The sequence below is a fragment of the Netta rufina genome (assembly GCF_964035555.1).
Source record: "Netta rufina genome assembly, chromosome: 14".
Lineage (NCBI taxonomy): Eukaryota > Metazoa > Chordata > Aves > Anseriformes > Anatidae > Netta > Netta rufina.
The window spans coordinates 19,499,057-19,521,352 of record NC_140137.1 but is presented as its reverse complement, the minus strand read 5'-3'; the positions used below and the strand labels follow the sequence as shown (position 1 = coordinate 19,521,352).

At 53.2% G+C, this 22,296-nt stretch overlaps 1 protein-coding gene across 4 annotated transcripts in view; it reads right to left on the bottom strand.

Moving 5' to 3' along the window:
* The window catches only part of ARHGAP26 (Rho GTPase activating protein 26), a 120,735-nt gene that overhangs the window by 50,695 nt on the left and 47,744 nt on the right, over window positions 1-22,296 (bottom strand). For all 4 annotated transcript variants that reach the window (XM_084295145.1, XM_084295147.1, XM_084295146.1 and 1 more), the window contains exons 13-17: window positions 16,474-16,539; window positions 15,339-15,413; window positions 7,827-7,914; window positions 6,630-6,688; window positions 5,530-5,635 (exon numbers count right to left, since the gene is read on the bottom strand). In XM_084295145.1, the coding sequence (XP_084151271.1) occupies window positions 5,530-5,635; window positions 6,630-6,688; window positions 7,827-7,914; window positions 15,339-15,413; window positions 16,474-16,539 (394 nt within the window). The remainder of the gene's footprint in view (window positions 1-5,529; window positions 5,636-6,629; window positions 6,689-7,826; window positions 7,915-15,338; window positions 15,414-16,473; window positions 16,540-22,296) is intronic.

Here is a 22,296-nt window from a genome sequence, read left to right as displayed (position 1 = left end):
AACATGCACATGGGGAGCCACCTTGCAGGTGACCTTCACAGCTTCCTTCACAAGAAGTCCTGCCTTCCGCAACCTACGCAAGTGCCCAAATCCCGTGGGCCACTCAAGTGCTCCAAGTCCTCCCAAGTTCCTAGCCGCAAGGAAGCCAAGCGCTGGTGGGGTCATGAGGGGCTCAGGGCTGGAGGAGCCCAGGCACTGCCCGGGCTGTCGGCAAAGCCCCCGTACAGTGCCGGGCCTGGGGGGCCCTGGCAGCACCACAGCGGGCTCGGGAGCGAGCACGAGGCACTGACAGCACTTCCGAAGTGAGGAAGGGGGAGCAGCAGCGAGGGAGGAACGCTGCTTAGACTTTCCATGCAAGGTCAAGGGAGCTTGCTCGCTATTTGCTTTTGGCAGCCAAATCAGGCGAAGAACATATGAGAGAAGCGTATCTTAAAGGCCTCAGAGGCTAGTGGAAATTTCCAGAATGTCCTGGACAAGAATGACTTACTGGAAGTAATACATAAATCAAGCAAATGAATAGTTACCAGACAGCAGCATAAACAGCTGCCACGGGGATGAAATCAGACCTGCTGTGCCAAGAGGCGTCAGCCTCATCGCCTGCTGCACCTTCGGGGGGAAAACGGGGAAAACAACCGGAGGAAAAGCACATTTCTGCAGGAAGCAGCTGCCCCGGTGCAGCGCCGGGCGACCCAGTGGTTCCCGAGGCCGCCGGGCACCCAAAGCGCCGCGGTGAGCACCGTGACCGCTGCCAGCGAGCCGGCCCCAGGGGATTTGCATGGGCAACAGCCAAGGATCAGGCTGCTCTGGCGAACCAAACCAGACACCAGGCTCTGCCTCCAGGGGAGACCCTGGAGGATTTTTTTCTCCCTCTCCTTTGCCAGAGATGTTGTGAGCCCCCTGTCCCGCGCTCCTCTCCACGTCCAGCCCTGCGTGTCCTGCCGGCGGGGGCATCACTCGCTGGGTCGCAGCAGCCGCCCCGCAAGGCTGGTGGAAAGCATCCATGCTGATAAGTGGGAAATGATTTGTGCTAGAGATAGCAATCACTATCATGTTGGTTAAAACACGTAAAGTAGAAAACAACACCACAGCAAAAACAAGGGGAACTAGTCACTGCTGGCCAGGCCACAGCTGTGAATGATGAAAGATAATTAATTTTCGCTAAACACACGTACACACTTTTCTTTTGCAGCCTCCTTAATTGCTTTGACCTTTTGCCAGGAGAGGCACGGGTGCCCGGGGCAGAGGCGGCTCAGCCCCAGGGCTGAGGTACCAGGCGAAGCAGCAACACATGCAGCGAGCCCAGCGCTGAGCTGCGCTGACGGGGCACCAGCACTGACGGACATGGCTCTGATCACTGCAGTCAGAGCACATGCCTCAGGTGTTGAGTTATGTCCATGCAAAAAAAAAATATATATATATACATCCAAATTCTTGAAAAATAATCGGTGTAAAATCCTCGTGCTCTGCAGCCACAGAGCATCCACTCCTCCCGGAGAAGGCACGTGAGAGGAGGACAAGATGGCGGGGCCGCCGCCACAGGTCGCTGACAGGACGGGCACCTTCCCGCCACCCGCCTCGGCCCTCGGCGCGGCCGCCCCCAGGCTACATGGCGCTTGAACTTGCTTTAATTATTTGGCAGGGGGAAAAATCAGTTTCATCAGAGCTGGCACAAGCCATCGATAAATGCGCATTCTGAAGCGAAGCGCAGACGTTCCTGGAGATAGGTGCCGGGCCAAGAGGAGATAGCTGCAGCACAACAGCTCCGAGCCGCACGGAGTTGCTAGGTGACGGCTGGGGACGGCCTGCCGCAGCTCCACGGCCGCCCGGCGCCTCGCCTCCCTCCCTCCTCACCCAGAAAAGGTGACAAAACTCCCCCTTGGAGGCATGGAGAGAGCAGTGCCACGCCACAGGGAGCCCAATGGCCGGGGCTGTGGAAGGCACGTGCTGAGCTCAGGCTCCTGCACGCTGAGAGGCTCTGGTCCTGCTCTGGCTGCTGCTGCACCCAGGAGAGAAATAAACACAGATTTCTAGCGTTTTAATTTGAATATTAATGGGGATTTTCCTCTGCTCAATAGCAGTACGTGGCTCTTCCACTTCAGTATCAGCACAGATCAAACCTAGCACCGCACATCAGGCTGCAAAACAAAGAGAGCAGCCGGGGAAGCCGGGCCTGGACCTGCTCGCCCCCAGGGCTGCTGCAGCGCGGCTCCCACACCAGCACCGGCACCAGGGGGGCCCCTGCTCGCTGCCTTGCATGGGCAGTGGAGGTGTGTGCAAGCAGCTAAAACACGGCATTGAAACACAGAGGGGAAGCTTTGCTGCACCACACACTTCCCCTAACATGTGTGCTCGCTCAGTGAACTCACGTGTTTCTTTGCATAAAGTGTTCATGCAGCTTTTTAAAACGTCTTTTTTCTTGTTTGTAAACTAGGGGCATCAAGAGCACTCTTCCCAGCCATCTCCTGCAAACACCAAAACCTCCAAGAAGTGGCAGTGACTAAGCAGTAGTGACTTGCAACCAAAACAGCAAGAATAAGGAAAAGACAGGTACTGGCTTTGCCTTTTAATTCTTTAAAAGACGTTTGATTCTGGCCTGAGACAAGAGAAACCACACTATTCTTGAGGCCATCCAGAACTATACCAGGTTCAACAGATGCATCCTTAGAAATCCCCTGGAAAGGTTGAGGGGCTGCGGGTGCTCATTGGGACTGCTCCTACTACACGTGGACAGGCTTTTCGGCACAGATCCTTTTGAGAAAACATCAGAACAAGGAGGTCTCCTATGCTTCAGGAACACTAAATCACAGCTGGGTTTATCACAGAAATCCTGACAGGGTGAACGTGGCCCAGGAAGGAAAATTAAAGGTTCCACTTACTCGTGGGTCAAAGATTACCATAATAATAGCAAGTTTCCCTGGAACCGGTGGCTGCAGAGGAGAGGAGGAAATTCGCAGCATGAAGTTACTGATGGAGGAGCACTGACAGAGATTGCTCACACTCTGGTTTTACAGGGGATAACTGCCTGGACACCTGGACACCTCAAGAGGCAGTGCAAACAGGCTCAAAGCTGCAGCAAGAGGTCAGCCTCAATGCGACCAGCCTCATTTTCTCTTTGCACACCCTCCCATGCCTGTCCCCGGGACCTGTCCCCCACCTCCAGCTCTCCTCTCCCTGTGAACACCAGCGCGGCGTCTCCCCGTCGGCACAGGGGGGGACGTGGGGGTGCTCGAGCGCCTCTCGCCGGATTCCAGCGCCCACTCGAGCACCCACTCGGCGAGGGCCCGGCCACCATGGGAAACCCGCGGCATTTCTCTCAGCACTGCTGCACAAGTGCTCTGCTGCAAGGGAAAAAGTGCACTACTCAGCCACCTCAGAGTGCTTATCCCGGCTGATATTTAATTTGTATTAATAATCGCCAATTTTGAATGTATCGGCTGTGCTAGCATGGTTTTATTACCATTACTCATGGCAGCCCCACGCCAAACAAGAAGCCTGGTTTCCCTTTTCACTCAGCAACAGTGAATGTACAAACCAAAAAAAAGAGATGTAACACAACATAGGGCAGATAGGCTCTCTTTCTTTCTCTATTTGACCAATACAGATTGTGTTCTGTTTTTAGTGTCAGAGATCTCCACAGTAATACTGTGAGAAATACTTTTTTAGCTCATCAGATAAAAATGCAAATCTTGATTATTCATACATTGCTAAAAAAAAAAACAGAAAAAAACAGAAACAGCTGAGGCAACCCCCTCTGAGAACTTCAGCCCGGCTCGGTGGGGGCAGGAAGGGGCCCTTTGGTTTCACCACACCAGCTCTGGGCACCCTGTGTGCAGGGACGAGGCAGCCCCCAAAGCCTGTGCCCCCCTCCGGAACACCCCTCCCCAGGCAGGTCGCCCACGCCAGGCCCCGTCCTGCTGCCACGCTCTCGCTCTCCAAACGGCTTCTGCAGATGTGAAGCTTTATCTCCGGTTAGGATCGAATGCAAGGTCATTAACCCGGCGGTACGGCACCGCAGCCGGTACAACAGCAACGAGTCCCGAGCCACGCTGCTCCCACGGCCAGCAAGGTGCTCGGGGGTCGCAGCAGCCCCAGGGCATGCAGGCAGAAGCTGTGGGGTGCGGGAGCAGCGGGTGTGGGACCGATGCAGGAGAGCTGCGGGTGCTGGCTGTTTGTTCGACCTGTCCCTCCAGGAGCAGCACCAAGCTGCAGGGTCTGCCCGTAGGGACACCCCAGCAGAGACCCTACACAAAGCCCCCCCATCTCCACCACAGACACGTCCAGGAGCACCCCGAGGAGCTCAGCAAGAGCTTTCAGCCCTCCAGCCCCACTGCGACAGAACAGGCTCTTGTTCCAGCGGCTTCCTGCCTTTCTCCGGGATAATTTTTTTCCCATTAAACAACCACTATGAGCTGTTTCTCTTCCCAATATGGCAAGCACCACTACGCTCATTGTTTGTTTGTGTTTTGTTTTAGTTCCTTCCCTACTAAAACAGCTTGAAACCCATTGTATTACCTGCCTCCCCCTCCACATCTCACACTTGAATACCACCAGGTTTTCCTTTAAATGAAAAGCACTTAAGCAGTTACGAGATTCCTCGCACATATTTGGCTGACGGGAGTACCTGGAACTCCCTATTCCTTGGCTTCAGCCTGTAAATGCAGAAGGTTTTGAAACTGAGATCTAAACCAGCTCTTTGGTTTTTAACAGCCTAGCCGGGGAGTCCATGGAACAGATACAAACACATGTCATAAGAAAGCATCTGGAGTCGTTTTTAAGCATATTTCAAGTATTGTTTATTATTTTTTTCTCTTCAACAGATAACTTCAGGTTCTCCCAGATTTATTCTAACTGGTTATGCCAATTAACTCATTCACCAAGGTTTCCAAGCCCTGCCTAATCCCTCGTGCTCACACCGCACCGGAGCGAACGACGAGGGCAGGTGCGACCCCGCAGCCTTGAGGCTGGCACAAACACCTTATGATGCTTTCACTTTTTAAGCACTAATCAAAGGTTTCCATGGTGACCAGCAGGAGCAGGAAGAAGATGGGAAATTATAGGTCAGCTCTATCACTGAGAGCAAAAAATTTATTCAACTCCTTTGCCCTTGAGAAGTTTCAAGGTGACCTAGAAGTATTGACTAACTGAGCTGCACAAAGGCAGAAAACATGCCCCGGAGCAGTATCCTATCGCTGCCAAGAAATAACTTCCAGTCCTTTAACACCAGGCTTGATCCGAACCCCAGTGAGGAGCTTCACCCCGACAGCCGAGCCCACCAACACGCCACCAGCGCCCGCACGGCCCCGCGGTGATGTAGGTCAGCGGGACAGCCCAGCGCCCCTGCCACCCACGCTGCCCCGGGTACCGATCCCCATCTCACGCACACACAGGTTTCCATTTACTCGTAAACCAGATATGACTCAACACCAAACACACACACACACACACACACACAAGGAAACTTTTTTTACCACTATTAACTTTCAGAGGAAGTGGAAAATGGAGAGAAAAACATATCAGTCATATACATACTTTGCCAAGTGGTTCATGAGCAAGTGCAGCATCTGCCTGTTTTTCTCCGGGAGCCGATGAACAAGGCTGTGGATCTCTGACACCCTGGATTCCTGATTCTCCAGTTCTGCATTGGAAATAGAAGATGATTTATCCCTGCATCAGGGAGGTTATTACAGAAAAAGGCATGCGGGCCCAGAGAGCAACACTGACAGACATCCCAGAGACCCGAGGCTCCCACTCCCTAACTCCAACCTACACCCAGGCACGCTGCGGGTATTCTCCACAGTGTTTTTTCTCTTTACCAACTCCAATCAGTTGTTTGAGAAAGGAAGAAACTAATGGGCTGAAACAATGAGCTGAGAGCAGATGCCAGCCATATGAAAAGCCAGTTGTGATCAGGAAATGGGCTGGCTGTAACCAGAGTGTTCCTCCAGTTTCAACAATGGGAAGCATCAGCACATTCTCATCCAATGTGTTTCCAAGCACCGTAAGAATGTGCTCAGCACAACGCCCGGAAAGATTTTAGCATCTGGTCTCAGCAGGCTGGTTGGATCTGCAGGTGCTGGCAGACATGCCCCAACGGCCTAAAAACAGGATCCACCGAGGAGTCCTTTGCCCTGACCCCTCTTCAGGAGGCCACCACCGATGTGACCACCGTCCATGGGAGCCTCCTAACCCAGCAGTCCTCACCTGTGTGCATCAGGCAGTACCAGCACAGAGCTGCTACCCGACAATTACCTGCTCCCATATTAAAGCATCCTCCTAGAGCAAAGGAAAGCAGCACAGACATCTGAACCGCAACTGATCTAACCAAAGCACCGGAGGTGTTGTTTGAACAACGGCCTTGCTCATTTTGGCAGCTGATGGTCAGAGAAAGAAATAACTGTAGCACCAGTTAGTGCCATCAGCCAGCTCTCCCCTAGCCCCGCACCGTGCGTTCCCTTTGTACCCAGTAAGTCCCAAACAACACCCTGCCCCTTGCGTCTCCATCCTTAGTCTGCTCTCCAGGATTTAAGAACAAGGGTTCAGTGGGGGAGCAGCAGGGTAGAGGTTATGCTCAGCTGCTTGCAAATTCTGTTCCTCCTTCAGACTGATACCATAAACATAAACAAACTCACTTGCTGCTTTGATGAAGCTTCTTTGAAACTGGTACATCATGAGTGGCCCCGGAAGCATTCTGGAAGATAAGAAGGTAACACAGACAAAACACAGCTGAGCAACACAATCGCAAAATTGCAGAAATAAAGCTTTGCTGTTACCATAAAGTCAGCTCTCTTTTTAAAGAGCAGAACTAAGCAATAGCAACTCCAATAAATTCCTCTCATCAGAAGGCTTAAGACCTGCTAAAGTACCCTCGGTTTATTCTTCCTCCCTTTTCAGTACCATACCAACTTCGTTTTTAATTTTGGCTGTTCTTCGCTAACACTGTAACACAGAGTTTTAGTGCAACAGCGAGCCCATGATTTCCAAGTAAGTTTAAAAATAGATTAAAAAGAGAAACAAGCCTAGTCATAAAACTTTAACAGTCGCTGTTCCCATTATATTTCCAATTCTCCCCTCCCCTTGCACATCCTTTCAATGGGACATCTTGGTGCTGGCGACGTTCTTCAGTGCTTTGCAAACAGTTCAAACACTGGAACAAAGGTTGCCAATCAAGCAAAATTATGTAGTGTTTTGTGATTTTCTAGGCTGAGATCCACCAAGCTAATTATACTCATCACTCTAATTGGATTTAGCTTCTCTCTTGTTCTCTGCATCTCAAAAAAGAAAACCAAACCAACACAGAACAACAGAAAGCAAAAACCTGCAGTCGCGACAGGTAGAAGCATGTTGTGGATAATGAAATGCTGACTGCTGCCAACAAACTAACATTTTTGGAAGATAACCCACAATGATAATGGCATCGGCTTTCATACAGAAATTATTACTGAAACGAAGCTAAGCACCCAGTTCTGTAACAACTGCTCCTTACAGGAGCACGGTGCTCACTTTCTGCCACACACTCATTAGGCAGAAGCCTACTGCGAAAAGCTTCGGCAGAAGCTGAAATCAAGGCAGGGCATGCAAGAATGAGCTTTTTTAATTACGTCTGTATGATATATGCATTTTCCAGAGAGCTCAACGTATTCCCCACATCCTACTCAAACATGCTGGAGGGTCAAGGAAAAAGCCAGAATAAATTCTCTAGCAGCAGTTTCTCTTTCATTTATATTAAAGTGTTTTTGTTAAGTATCAGCAATAGTAGGCAGTAACGTCCCAGATCATTGCTGAGTTTGTCCTGAAGCCTCACGACAGACGAGCCTTTTCTGCCTTACCTCAGGTAAGTTTTCAGTGCACTAGTAATGGTCTTTATCTCCCATTCTGCACAGATCTCGGTTTCTGTTTCAGTGGCTGTTTTTGGATCTAAGGAAAAAGAAAAAAAGAAAAACAGTGAACCAAAGTGATGATAATACCAGCTCACACCACTCCAGCACCAGCAGAATAGAGCCAGCTGTGTGGGAAGATCATCACGTCGCATTTTCTTAGCTATTCCAAACCCCAGTGACCACAAGCTGTTCCCCAGCAGACACTTCTGCTAGGAAGCAGAATTCGTCACCAGAGATGGGACACACTAATTTGCATGAGACAAAACAAAAAAAAACAGGAAAAAAAAAGAAAAGAAAAACAAAACATCAACCATGAGCAACGAGCCTGGCAGTTGGACTGAAAGCGTGACACCGAACAGGGTGCAGGAGGCTGGGGTGGTCAATGACAGCAGTGACAGCAGTGCACAAACACGACACAGACCAAGACAACCGCAGATCACCCCAGGACTCAGCAGAAAAGTCACAGCCTCAAGTGGGCTGCAAGGCATCGCTACAGCCTGCATGGACACGGGCACGCAGCAGTGGTGGCACGGCCTTTAGGGTGGCAGTGAGGCTCCTGGGCCCCAGTGGGACAGAGCGGGTGGGCAGGGGCAGGGGCTAAGTTTGTTCTCCTGCCCGAGGAGAGCTCCTGGAGGTGGCAGGGAGGCTGTGGAAGGCCGAGCCACACGCCTGCAGTGTGGATTCACAGCTGCCTTTCATTTGGACGGGAGGAGTCAGCGGGGCGGCCGCATGCAGTGCCTTGGCACGGCTGCTGCCCGGGTGCTCTGGGGCTTGGGATGCTCCCATTGCCTCGTCTGCAGCCCCTGGGGTGCTCTCATGCCACCCCCGAGGTATGTGGGGAGCAGCCAGGCCTCATTATTGTGGTGGTGTTAGCAGGGAGAGCACGGAGACACCCGGCCAGTCTGCGCGGGGCAGGGCGGCAGCAGCCGGGGCTGGGTGCGGCAGTGCTGCGCTGCGGTTTGTTTATTCACCTCTGGCCTCTTGATGTCATCCTATTCTGCTCCTGCATCCTCTCGGCAGCAGCAGGCTGTTTCTTGCCATCTTTGTTTTTTTCCAGCACCTGATTCACCCTCCTCCACCCCGCAGCTGCCCGCAGGCCCCGCAGCAGCAGCGCCAGGCCCAGCGGCATCTCCCTGCTGCGAGGAGAGCCCGGCACCGACAGGGAGCGACCCTCGAGCCGCCTCCACCAACATCACCAAGCTCCACAGCACTGCAGAGACCCAGCCACTGGCTCAGCCTGCAAAAAGCCTCCTAGTGCTTGTGAGGAAGGACTCTGAGCTACAGGTGATGGGCACGCACCGCGGCATCGCTGCCCGCCAGGGACACTTCTCAGGTCCTTGTTTCCCCGCTGAGCCGAGGAGAGGGCTGAGCTGAGCTGCTGCCTCGTTCAGCCTGCCTCTGCAGTTTGAATTCCCAGCCCTCCACAGCTGTGTTAGATGAAAACATGAATGGATGACAAAATGTTTCCTGGCCATAACCAGTTCCGTGTGATAGCTTCGGCTTTGACAAGCAGCAGCAAAGGATACCCAAGAGAGGCAGGAGCTACGTTACGGGATGCTGATGTTGGCAATGCTCAGATGGTCCCAGCAGCTCCCTGAGGCCACCTCCGGCCAAGGCCGAGCAGATGCTGCATCCCAGCCTGCCGAGCCCTCCAGCATCCACGAACCAGCACCTACTGCCCGACAGCACCGCTGGCAGCTCTGCACCCCCAGCCTTGGAGCTGGTGAACCACACATCCCCACGAGCCAGGACCAGAAGTGGTCTCTTTTTATTCCTCCTTCTTTAAGGAGGACTGACTGGAAGCCAAGCTCCCTGCCCACAAAACCGGGTCAGTCAGGAGGTTTCACCTCCATCTCACCAGCCGTGCACACCCTTGCACCTTTACCCAGCCCTGCAGGGCACGGCAGACCCGTAACGCCACCGGTGCCCCAGTGGGGCTGGGAGCGGTGCCAGCAGCCCCCGGCAGGCTGCAGGATGGGCTGCCCCAGCCTCTGCAGAGGAGCGTGTCCGTGCTTCCAGAGTGACGGCTGCTCTTGGCAGCACGAGGCTGTTCTGGGCCTCCCTCTGCTCGGAGGGAGCCTCCGGAGCGTCTCTATTTTTATTGTCGAATACTGCAGCATTCTTTTCTCCATCTCCTCCGGGGCCTTTCCTTCCTTTCTGCATTTTTCCCCTCCTATCTCCCCTTTTTAAAATTCCTTTAAAGAAATCAAAAAAACGTGCAGCTGCTCCGCACGGTGTAAATACGAGGCTCTGGCCTAACAGCGTGTTCTTTCCAAACGCCGACCTGAACCAACCGCTGTGGAAAGTCTGCTCGCAGGAATCTGCGCTTTTCTGCTTCTCCCTGTTTTTTGCAAACCACCAAACCAGATCAGGAAGCCAGACTTGTTTGCACAAAGTTCCAGAGCGAGATCAATAAGGCACTATTTTTACTGATTTCTGAGAAAACACCGTAGTGCTCTGACAATGAGCGAGCCTGTAGGAGAGCAGCGACTGCTCCCTTCTCCGGCACCTCCACCCACGGCCGGGCCCAAGCTCCACAGGCTGTGGTAGCCCCAGCGGCCACGCTCGGGTGGCTGCTCGGCGACCAGTGGGAAGCACCATGGTGAGGGGTGACACTGGTCCGGAGTCTTTGCTGATGACTAGACACAGCTCAGAAATCACCACGAGGTCTGCACCAACAGGCCCGGCCACGGGGATCTCGCACACACACGTGAAGGCTCAGGGTATCGAGACTGAAAACCTGAAGGAGGCAGGAGCAGGACGCGAACACGTTACATCCATAGGCATAAACGCCTCATTTCCGCCCTGCTTTGATGCTGCCTCATGAATTCTCTTTGCTAACACAGCCCTGCACCTCGCAGCCCTGGAGGTCTTGGCTGCAAGCACGCAGCTCCAGGCGAGCAGGACCCAGAAAGGTGCACAGCAGGAGCCCACTCCCACCGAAAGTACTGGGAAACCTCTCCAGACCTCAGGAGAAACAAGAGCAGGCCCTTTCCGTGATATGAAACCACAAAACCTCCCGTCAGAGACTGAGCAGGAGGCAGGGAGGCACTACAGATACTGCTACCGAGGCCAAGCGCTGATGCTGGATACAGCCGCCAGCACCATCTGGTCCCGTGGCTTCAGCTCAGTGGGTATTCTTCTCTTCACAGACACGTATAATGTGCTTTTGAATTTTAAAGCAATAGGTAAACATAGTGTAATTTTAAAACTAATTAAAAGAATGCACTGAATAAGAGTTAGGATTTCCCTCAGGGCAAAGGGTTTATTTTAATTAAAAAAAGCATCAAGAGGAGCACTTGAAAAGTAAACATTTAAGAAATGTATATTCACACTAAGGTCACGTGTCTCACATTAATCACACAAATGAATACTATCCTTCCTCGTCAATGCCAAGGCAACTTCCCATTGTACTACCTTTTTAAGGAAGCAATTTTAACAGATTAAAGATAAGCCTGGTATCGGGAAACAAAATAAAAAAATAAAACCAAAAAAACACAACTTTCTAATAGCAAGGTCTTCGCTGAAGTTGAGCAAACAACTCAACACAGGATGTCTTTTGAAAAACTCATCCAGGAGTTTCCAAACATGATTCATGAAACAGTAGGTGAAATTCTGTGGTTGGTCTCGTGCAAAGGCTCAGGGCTGATAATCAGTCCTCCCTCACCCTCAGGTTTATGAGTCGGCAACAGTTAGCTCCGTGGGTTACACATGCAGCATCTGTCTCCCAAGCTAGAGATGGATGCGGCCAGCACCAGAAGCTAACTGCTGGCTCTACAAAAGGAGATTTCCACATGAGCTGGTATAAATGAGAAATAGTGCCCATAAAACACCCAACAGGCCAAATTCAGTTTTAACCCTGGAGTTGCTTATTGCTGTAAATTACTAATCTGATGTCTCTTAGCAGATACAGAAAAGGATAAAGCTAAAGAGAGTGAAAAATTAACTTCCCTAAGCCTTTTATTCCAGCAGAGTCTGGCTGGAAGGGCCACCCGCCGCAGCAGCCACCCCCAATGGCCCCAGCTCCAAAAGCACCCCATTGAGCCCTGTCCCTGCCTGGAGCCCGTTTTTAAGGAACTTCTTCATCCATTTCCTGGGGATGGAGAAAGCTGTTGCCGTAGGACAGCTGGTTTCAATTCCTCACCAATTTCTCCATGGCAAGAGGAACTGCCTGGAGCACAACCTCATCACCCAGCCGTAATTCTCACCCACACTTGGATGGCTGGAGAGGTTTCCAAAACAGCCGTAGGACCCCCTTGATCCCAGCAGCTACGACCTGTCAGAAGCCTCACTCACCACCCCGTGCTGCTGCACACTGGGAGCAGCGAGGAGGCCAGGCCAGACGCCGTCACGCTCCGCTTATCCTAGCGCCGAGTCACAGCAGCAGCTCTGCGTGCTGGGAGCTGCTGTCCCGTGCGCCCACACTTCAGCCATAAACCCGTCCACGGGAGCTCCAACTGACAAACTTTATTTATTTGCTGGGTTTTGTCCTCAGTTTGACAGCAGATGGTGACGGTGAAGGTTGGAGAAAGGCAGCTCAGCCCGCCACAGCTGCCCTGCGTCTCGCAGCTCCCGGTGGGACGCACACCTCCCCGATTCCCCCGGGTCTCAGCGAGGACCAAGAGCTTTGCCCAAGCCCCCGAGCCGTGCTGCAGCTCACCCCGCAGCGCCTCCGCGCCACGGCTCAGCCCAGCGCCGTGCTGACCTCCTGCAAAACGCCTCGTGCCAAGGGCAGTGTCGCTTACATCAGCCGCTGCTCGCTGAAACCTGATCCTTTTGCCATTTAAACTGCATGTGAATCGCTAACGCTGCCCACATTCATTTCTAAATATAAGGGAAACCCGAAGTTGCAAGCAAAATTTGGCTTCGCAGTTCACGTGGGCTTGAGGCAAACACGAGCGTTTACGCAGAGCGGTGCCGCGGCCTTCAACTCCTCGAGGGACAGGAGAGAACAAAAGGGGGATGACAGCTGATGCGCCTCAGTGTGACACTTGCTTTACAGACCACCTGAGGGCTGCCACTGTGTGAAGGTGATTTAATTGCCGGTGATTCGGAGAAAGACAGGGAGACCTGGGTTTGTAGAGTCCCAGGGACCGATAGCAGGGGACATCCCCAAAAAGGATGGCACTTCGGACACCCACCGGGCACGCACCCACCTCTCGTCAGCCCTCCAGCACCGCCAGCTAACGAAGACACGCCGGGACAAAGAGAAACCACTGCCTATATATCACCGCCTTATGAGACACGAGGTCGACAGCTGAGTGGCTTCAGTCGCTGAGCAGATAATGGATGCTGGACGGGGTCCAAAATTCTGAATCCCTCCCAGCTCCGGAGAGCTCTTAAACCAAGCAAGTTTTGCCATCTGTCACAGCCCACAGCCTCCAAGCAGAACCCACACAGCCGCGAGGCTGCGACCCATGGGGTGAATTATGCCCGTGTGAGAAGAAAACAGGTCGAGGTGCTCTGCTGGCCCTGGAGAGGTTGCACACCGGCGTGAGAGCCACGAGCAGAGGACCTGGCAGGTCAGACCTGCCCACATTACGGGCACCCGTCCCCCAGCCTATTTTTATCAGTGGGCAGCAATGCTCTTTAAGTGATGCTCTAACGCAATAGTGCCAAATGTGTGTGCCATGGCTTATCTGCTGTACTGGCGTGGCTAGCAGGACATATTCACATGCTCCAGAGCCTATGCCAAACTTCTACTAATAGAAGAAAAAGAGGCAGTCGCTAGCTCTTGTGACTGCAGCTAACTTTCCAAATGCCAGAGCGTAACTGATGCAGACATGTCCCCGTGCGTCAGGCAGGAGCCAGGGACTGTGATTTAGAGCCTTACCCTTCTGTTTCCTAATGGTCTCGCTGGATTATCAATTTTGGATAGGTTAGTGCTGACAACTGCTACAGCCACCAGGGGCTTTGCTCAGCGAACACTTTAATGATGGGAAAAGAAACAGGAGTTGGAAGACGAGAAGGGAAGATACTGAAAGTGAAACACAACGGATTAAAACTTTTTGCGAGGAGAAAAACACAGAGAGAGGAGCACTGGCATTTTGTGAAAGCGAGGAAACAGAAGTTACTTTGCAAAGGAACGACACTAAGCAAACGAAAAGAGGAAGAAGACCACAAATGTCACTCATTTGTCCCAGCAAGCACCAAATGCATTCCTAAGGCTGTTAACAAATTATCAGGCGTTTATTTCCTCGTTACTGCACCTATTTCATACACGGTTCTGCCAAGCCTACGAAGCAGGAGGCAGGACTGGAGAAGCGCAGCTGCTGCTGCTCCAGCTCGAGTGTGTGTTTGCTCAGATGTGCCTCATCCGTGCCTAAATGCACAAATTCCCCCAGGGCTGCAGCTGGGGGATGCGAATGCCCCCCTGCTAGTGCTGAGGACGAAACCACTGGCTCGGTCACACAGAGCCATAACTTCAGCACCAGCACGGGTCGCACACAAGGGCCTAAGGAGCAGGGGCAGTTCTCCTGCACAGGCCAAAGCCTGCAAAGGTGGTGAAAAAACAGAGCCAGGAGAGGGAACGACTCACATTTCTTTTGAAGTGCACCCACTAGGCTACAGTTAACGCAGACGCTGGGCTGGGAGTCAGGCTACAAATTCTGCACTGCAGACCCACAAGCACAACCCAACGAAGAGCTCTGCAGGGTCCCGGGGTGATGGAAACCAGGCACCACGACAAGGACACGCCAGGAACCGTCAGCCAAAGCAGCCCCAGACCTACCCTGCACCAGGGACGACCGACAGCTTGCTGACAGCCACAAGATCTGTTTGCTCCTACACATTTTGTGCTCAGCAGAGGCCTGGGGGGATGCTGGGTCAGAGCTCAAAGGCCCTGCGGCCTCTCTCGTGCCATCGGAGCAGCTCAGGGGCAGGGAGAGGTTTCTGAGAACGGCTGCACACCAGGGCCATGCCAACACGAAGCTCTGCCACGGTGTGACCTGACACCTTCCCTCCTCCCCAGCACCCAGACCCGCAGGACCCAATGCCTCAGGCACGAGGGGATCGCATGCTTGAAATGCCTGTGCAAGACCGTGTTAGAACAGGCACGGGAAGGTCCAAGGGGAAAGTCAGAAGAGCCACAGGCAGCATGCAAAACAGAAGAGAAAACAATTTTAAAATATTCTGGGAACAATGTGGCAGGTATGAGATCAAAAACCAAAGCTTTCAGTTATTTCTTTGAAGATTTTAGTTGCATTAGGGAAGGCTGCCAAAATCTGTAGTGCATGTGAGCGGGACACCAGTGACTGCACCAGACCTTTCAGAGCGATGTCCTGCGTGAGTCCTACCTTTGTAACCTGCCAGTGGTGCCCTGGGACCTCCCGGCCTCTAACAGCATGTGGTCCTAAGAGCACAGTCACCACGATTAGGTACCCAGCCAAGAGCCTCTGTTCTTGGTTTGCAAAACTTCAAAGCAGCAGGCTACTCGCCTTGAACAAAACACAAGACACTTACCCATTAATATGCTCAACAGCTTTTGAACTCTAGAGTTTACTCCGACAATTCGGTAGAGCCCTTGCTCATTGATCCCTGGAAGAAATAAAGAGTTTATTAGGAGAATGTCAAAAGAGCTACTAACATTTCTTTCATTTCTCCAGCTTCCCTAATAGCAACAATAATTAAACCCTCTCATCAACTACATACAAAATTACAGAAGAGGGAAAAAATGGGTTTTGATGTTAGGACTTTCATGTACTGATTAAAAGTAATGTCCCAGTTAGCTCAGGAATCAAAGACCCGAGGCCACCTTGCCACCACCCCATAACAGTGAGGGAGCACGGTTGCACCACGAAGGATCTGCACTCAACATGTAACAGAGAGGCAGTTTGGGAAAAAATTACTGTGCCAAGTTCTTCAGGTTGAGGTTTAAGACATTTACATGTTCTTCACACGTGGCCTGGAAAAAGACCTTGAGCCAAACTACTTGCTACAGCATCCAAAGGACTCGGTGATGGATGCCCTCTTTCCCCAAAGCACCTCAGACGGGGTTGCCTAACCTCACAGGCTGAAGCTCTCTGAATTTTCCTTCATACCTGCGTTCGCTTTGTTTGGACTCATCTCCCCCTTTGTTTCCTTTTGTGGACTGGGGTTGTTTTTTAATTTATTTGCTCTCACACGGCTTCTAAAACTTGGCCTGAATGTTACAGAAAGTTGCAGACAGCTACAGAAGCATGCAGCCCCCACTGCAGGAATGCTGACAGAACTGCTGCCACTTCGGGACCCTCCTGAGCCGACAGGAGGTGTGCACCCAGCCTGTGTGAGGGGAAGGGCTGAAATGCACGCCTGCTGCCCCACAGGAGGGGACAGGCTTTGTGCTGGCAGCGCACGAGGGCACGCTCCGGGGACGCTCCGGGGATGTCTGCAGCTCCCTCCCCTCCCTCCACCCCACTGCGGTGCAGAGCTCCCCGACTCAGCCCCATCCCTGCTGCTTGTTAACTGCTCCTGGGGGGCTATTGAGCCATTATCAGGTGTGGGATCCGGGGGGTTAATGAATCATTGCTGGTCATGAAAAGAGCAGGTAAGCAGTCGCTGTGCTACGAGCAGCTGCAAGGCCTTCCCCCAAACAAGACCATCTGGTGAGCGGCTCTACCTCTTGTTTCAACAGCGTGTATGCATTTCTTGATGATGCTGAAGCCGATATTGTCCAACTGGGCGGCTGGAAGGGAAGAGAAGAGAGAAGTGATCAACTCCTGGCCGAGGGACGGCCTCACAGCCATCGCTGCCATATCACCACGCCAACAGGGGGAGGAAGGAAAGGGGGATCGGGGAGGAGAGGCACGGGGACAGCAGTTGCACCAGGTGTAAATGCAGCAAGCGCACGGCGCTCACCCCTCAGCAGCCTCCTGTTCTGACCCCCCACCTCCCGCAGCCTGCCGAGCAGCACTGCCCCAGCTAGGCCGGAGATTTATGTCTACAGCTGGTCAAAATATTAATTTAGGACCAAGGTGAGCTATCCTGAGGAGACCTTTGTCTGGAAACACCAGGTTGCTTGGGAAAAAAAAAAAAAAAAAGCGGAATCATATTTTTGACATGACAAATCCTTGAAAGCAGCACGCAAATCAGCCGGCTTCAGCTCAGAGCCACGTAATTCCTACAAATCCTCTGAACTGTCCACCCCGCTAACCGAACCGCCGACCTGCCGCAGAGGTGGCTGCACCTCGAGGCCAGCTCCACCACGGCACACCAGGACAGCCCGCGGGCTGGGGTTGGGGTTGGGGTTTGGAGCTCCCTCCCACGCTGCCTGGAGCAGGGCAGGGGCACCGCGGGGGCTGGATTTCTTGCTGCAGCTTCTGAGGCGTTTTTGTGCAGATGAGAGTTTTTTCAAGGACAAACCGTATGGCAGGCTAGAGCACGGAAAAGTGCCAGTAAAAGGAAAAGAGAGCTCAAAAGAACTGGGGAAGAAAGGTGAAAGAGAGGAGGAGGTAGATGCGAGCAGCAATAGCTTTCTGCAGAGGAAAATGGAGTGCAGAAGTCAAAAGAACGGCAAAGGAATGGTAAAAACAGAAGGAACGGATAGCCTGGGGAAGAGCAATAGGTGCTGGGTGATGGGAACAGATTTTGCTCTGTCCAAAACCAGATTTTGCTCCTCTGTGCCCAGCAGGAGGGGACCTGTCCCAGGGGAGCAGAGAAGAGTCCTGGGCCGGCCGGTCCCTGCACTTCTTTCATTAGCACAAGTGAAACGTTTATTTAGGACAAATTAGGATGTGTGCAAGGCAGCTCACTCTGCCTGAGAGTCAGATCTAAAAGATCTGTGTTAATGCGACGTAAAACCCAATTAACTCATGCCATTGCAGGTCTTCCCATTCAATTTTAAGGGGTTACTAATACACGGATACAAATACCTGCTGGAAGGAGATTTACCCTAGTCAGCTCTCCAGCGCTGCGTGGAAAACACCGCCCACAGGCAGCAATTTGTCACGAAAAATTATTTCCCCGTAGACAATGGTCTGGGCAACCCTGTGCAGGGCAGAAGCCCCTCGGAGGGTTGGGGAACCCAGCGGGGCTCCCACTCCCTGTGAGCTGGACACGAGGGGACGTCGTGCTGGAAGAGACGCGACAGCACAGCTTGGAGCCCAGAGGAGAGCCCGGGGCTGGCAGTGTCCTCACGGCAGGGCACAAGTGATTTTATTCCTGTCGTTCTCCCCGCTCACACCATCGACTGGAGCACGGATTCAGTGCTGGTTCACAAGGAGCTGCCAGTTCGCTGGCTGCCGCTGGCTTGCATGGTGCCACCCCTTCCTAATCACTGCTTTCAGGTTCTCTGCCGGTATCGTTACTGGCCTGATGAATGGCACAAAAACCTGAGACAGTGAAACAGCTCTATTGTATTTTTCTGGGCAAGCACACCGGAGCACCGAGCCAACATAAGCGCTCATGCCGGAGGCTGCCCGTGCCGCGGGACGTGCAAACATCCCGGAGCTCCGGGGTGCTCCTGGAGGCTCCCCAGCACCGCTCCCCGCTGCGCTGCAGGCACAGCACAACTTAACGCACCACCGAACAGCGAGACACCACAGCAGCACCCCAGATCACCGAAATCCACAGCCGTGGGGGTGTTTGAGGAGCCAGCAACTGTGGGGTGGAAACTGTATGGGCAGAGCTCAGCAGGGCTCGCTAGCGCGGGCTCCGTCCTGCCCCTAACCCTGGTCTTTTGCTGTCCCTGTGCGGTGCTGTCCAGCCAACACAGCTCGCCATTTCAGGCTCTCTACCACACACTTCAAGTGGCAGCCATCCCTGCAGACCAGCAGTTTCCACTCGGTCCCCAGCACGCTTGGATTTGAGCACAAGACCCTTACAAGCACCAGGTCTCCTCGCCGCGTGCCCCTCTCAGAGCCCGGGGCTGAGCAGGAGGTCAGCCCGCACCTCCCGGTGGTGCTCGGTAATAGCAGCCCTGGGAAGCAGGAGCAGCCCCTCCGGATGGAAATGACCGAGCATAATCCTCCCAAGTAGATGAATAAGCTCTTCAACTCGTTGCTGAGCTCTGGATCAGGAAAGGTCAGGGATTTATTTGCAGTAGTTATATCCAGAAATAATATCTGATTAAATATCCAAAGTGCCTTTATTCATCCTTAAATTTAACTTTTAATGAGCATCATAAAAGCTTGATTTCCCCTCTCACAGAAGCAGCTTCTCTTTATCTCATTCATTTACCCAATGATTCCGTACCACACCAGCACAGACCAAAGGCAGATCTGTATCTGCTGCGCTCCCGATCCCCACGCTCGCCCCGCTCACCCCGGCAGCAGAACGAGGGGCAGCCCCGAGCTGCCACTCGGCACCACCGCCGGAGCCAGGCAGATGCAGGCAGGTGTGGGCAGCAGGGCCAGGAGCCCCCAGCCCACGCTCAGCCAGATTTAAACCCTCGGGGAGCTGCCTCCTGCCATCAGCTGTGGCCGGGGAACAACAGAGGGAAGGCAGCAGCAAAGAGCAAACTCCCAGCTCTGCCGCAGGGAAGCACGGCCCATCTGCACTCCTCACGGCAGGCAGCCCTAATTCCCCGCCTAGATATTTAAAGCTGCCTCTCAGTCCTTAGAGGCAGTGGGCTCACGGCAGCTTTTCTCAGCAGAGGCAGTATTTTCCTCTGCTCATGCACCCAAACACGCTGTGGGGGCCAAGCCTACAGCCCTTCCTCCTGCGGTTTTTCTGTCCCTACAGGCTCCCGTTCCCCAGGGGACGGATGCCAAACCCAGCTTCCAGCCCGCGATGCACACCTCGTGCTGCTCGCACAGGACCAGCACTGCAGTGCAGCCCAGCAGAAACCTTGTCCATCAGCAAGGTGCTGCACTCTGTGCTACAGCTGCACGCACACGCACTGACCTGACCTCCATGTGGCATCACATTTCCAGTGCTACTGAGCTGGTCTCATCCTGTTCTATTTTTGCCTACAAGATTATTTCTATTTAATCCATTAATTCTTCTACTTTACGCTGATGTGGCATATCAGAGCATCGGGAAGGGGGCAAGAAGACAGTCAGCTCTGTTTAGCCTCAGGCAACCTCGCTGGCTCCAGCTGTGTACGCGTCGGTCACGGCACTGCAAGGTCAGCACGGGCTCTTCTGCACACCCCAGCACACGTCCGTGCCATATAACAGAGTGCCGTGATGAGGATGATGACATGAATTCTTTCAAAGACTACTGTGGTGTTCAGAGTCACGGAGAGAGAGAGAAAATAAGGAGTGAAGACCAGAGAGGAAAGTTTTCAGCCATAGCTCAGGTCTCAAGCCAAGCCACGGGGAGGACCGCAGGGTGCTGCCAGGGCTTTTGATGGGGTCCTGAGCTAGATGGGCAACCAAGTGGGTATGAAACGAGGGGAAAAGGGTGGGGAGCAGAAGGGAAAGGAGTTCTTTGGTGCTTCGCCATGCAATATGCACAAACAGCCTAGAGGATTTGTTTCCGCAGAGCAGAGCAAGCCCTCCTGGTTTGCGAACCGGTGCATCTAAATTCATCCAGCTCTAGCGGTTCACTGATACCTGCTCCCCCCAGCACTCTGCACTGCTTCCTCCCAGCTCCCAAAGAAGATTAAGATAAATCACCCGGCAGGCTGATGGCCATCTGGCCACACAGCAGGATGTAAAATCCAAAAGCTCTGTAAAATTAGACAGTGGCCAAAAAGCAGACCTCGCGATAGTGCTCTGAATCTCTTTCAGCCTGCCATAAGCAGGAGCAGGAAGCAGAGTTATATAGGTTTTCAGGGTCAGGAATTGCATCCGGACTCCATTCAATCATTACACTCATTTCAAGTCCTTATAGGAAGCTCCTGTATCAAGGGCTCCGTGGCACGAAGCCAGCCTCCGAATCAATCTGAAGTGTAGCTCGTGAGGCAAGCAGCTCGCTACAGACATGGTTTTAATGAGTGCTAAAGCAGAGTCAGATGTCTGAACATACCAGCAGCAGCCCAGCGAGAGCCGTATGTGAAAATAATTGCCACCAGACCGCGTAGGAGCACGGCTACGTAAGCAGCCTTCATTTTGGGGTCCCAGCACACCCTGGTGGGCAGGGTCTCCCCAGCACAAGATCGGGATCGCTCTCATTTTTAAGATGAAAATCGACATGGAAAAGACACTGAAACACAAGCAGCCGAAGGACACCCCGCGGGGCCACCCGGCTGGGCACGGGGCCCTCCTGCTGATGGCAGTGCCACCAGCTCAGCACCCTGTGGAGTGCCAATGCCCCTCCAGCACACGCACCCGTCCCAGACCGACCCAGGAGAACAACCTCTGTGCCCGCAGCAGCCAGCCCTGTGCCGAAGGAAACCCTAAGCAGGCATTTAGGAGCCCCTACACGGGATCTGCTGCAAGCCTGGCAGCTGAAAACCGGGATTAGACAAAACAATGACCCTGGGAAAGCCACGCATGCATCCAACTCGAGCTGTTCCCAGTTATCCAAGAGCCGCCAGTACCCTGCAGGATGACTCCAGCCTAAGTCACCAGCCCCACGAGGATTGCTGGCTGACAGCACCGAGATGGAAAGGTCACAGTTTGACAAGCACTTCTTTCAGAAGCAGTAATTGCTTCAGCGATCCTTCCTCCCCGCCCCCAACCCAAATGTTTTCCCTGCTTTTGCATCGCCCCTCAGAGCAGTTTACAAAATGGTTGTTTTAAAAGCTGCCGAGCCAAACCGGCACACGCTGTCCTGGCACAGCCAGGGGCCGGGCACAGGGAACACGCGGAGCGGTGGCAATTAATGGCCAGACCAGGACAGAGCTGAGTAAGTCCCGTTCTCTGTCCCTGAAAAAACTTATTTTGGTCCCCTGTAAAATGGAGAACACTCTGAGCTGTCCCAGGCAGGCTTCGTGTTCGGGCAGGGCAGGGTCTGAGCCGCCCTCCCCAGGCTGAGGAGCGCCCGGGTCCCCTCCACCACGAGGACAAGGTGGGGACCAGGGCGGAGGGGGGAAACCACATCGCAGGGAGCAGAAACCAGGAAGGGACTGCTTCATGCACGGGCTGGAAATGGGCACAAGGAAAATTACCTGCAAATTATACCTATTATTGTGAGAAAAATGCTTCTACTCAAGATGAAAATGCCCTGTCTGAGGCAGCACAAAATGGGCTATTTACTGGCCATCAGCGCGGGCCGGGCTCCTGCGTGACCGATGGCTTGGGGACAGGGGAAGGATCGGCTCCGAGCACCGCAGGTCAGGGGCACGGCCCAGCTACGGGTTTGGAACCAAGGGCAGGAGAGCTGGGACTCGCTGCCACTGCTCTGAAACACGCGCTTCTCAACCCAAGTCTTTGACTGGCTGAACTACGATAAACACAGCCTGTTTTTTCAAGGGTTGTTGGTGACAGTGCTGACTCGGTGGGACCTCTGTAGTCCTTATGTTATGTTCCAGCTCCCCTTTGAAAAAAGCAAGTTTGTTCTCCAGGTTCTGGCCCAGCACGGCCAGCTGGTCACTCCAACTGCCCCCTGCACCGTT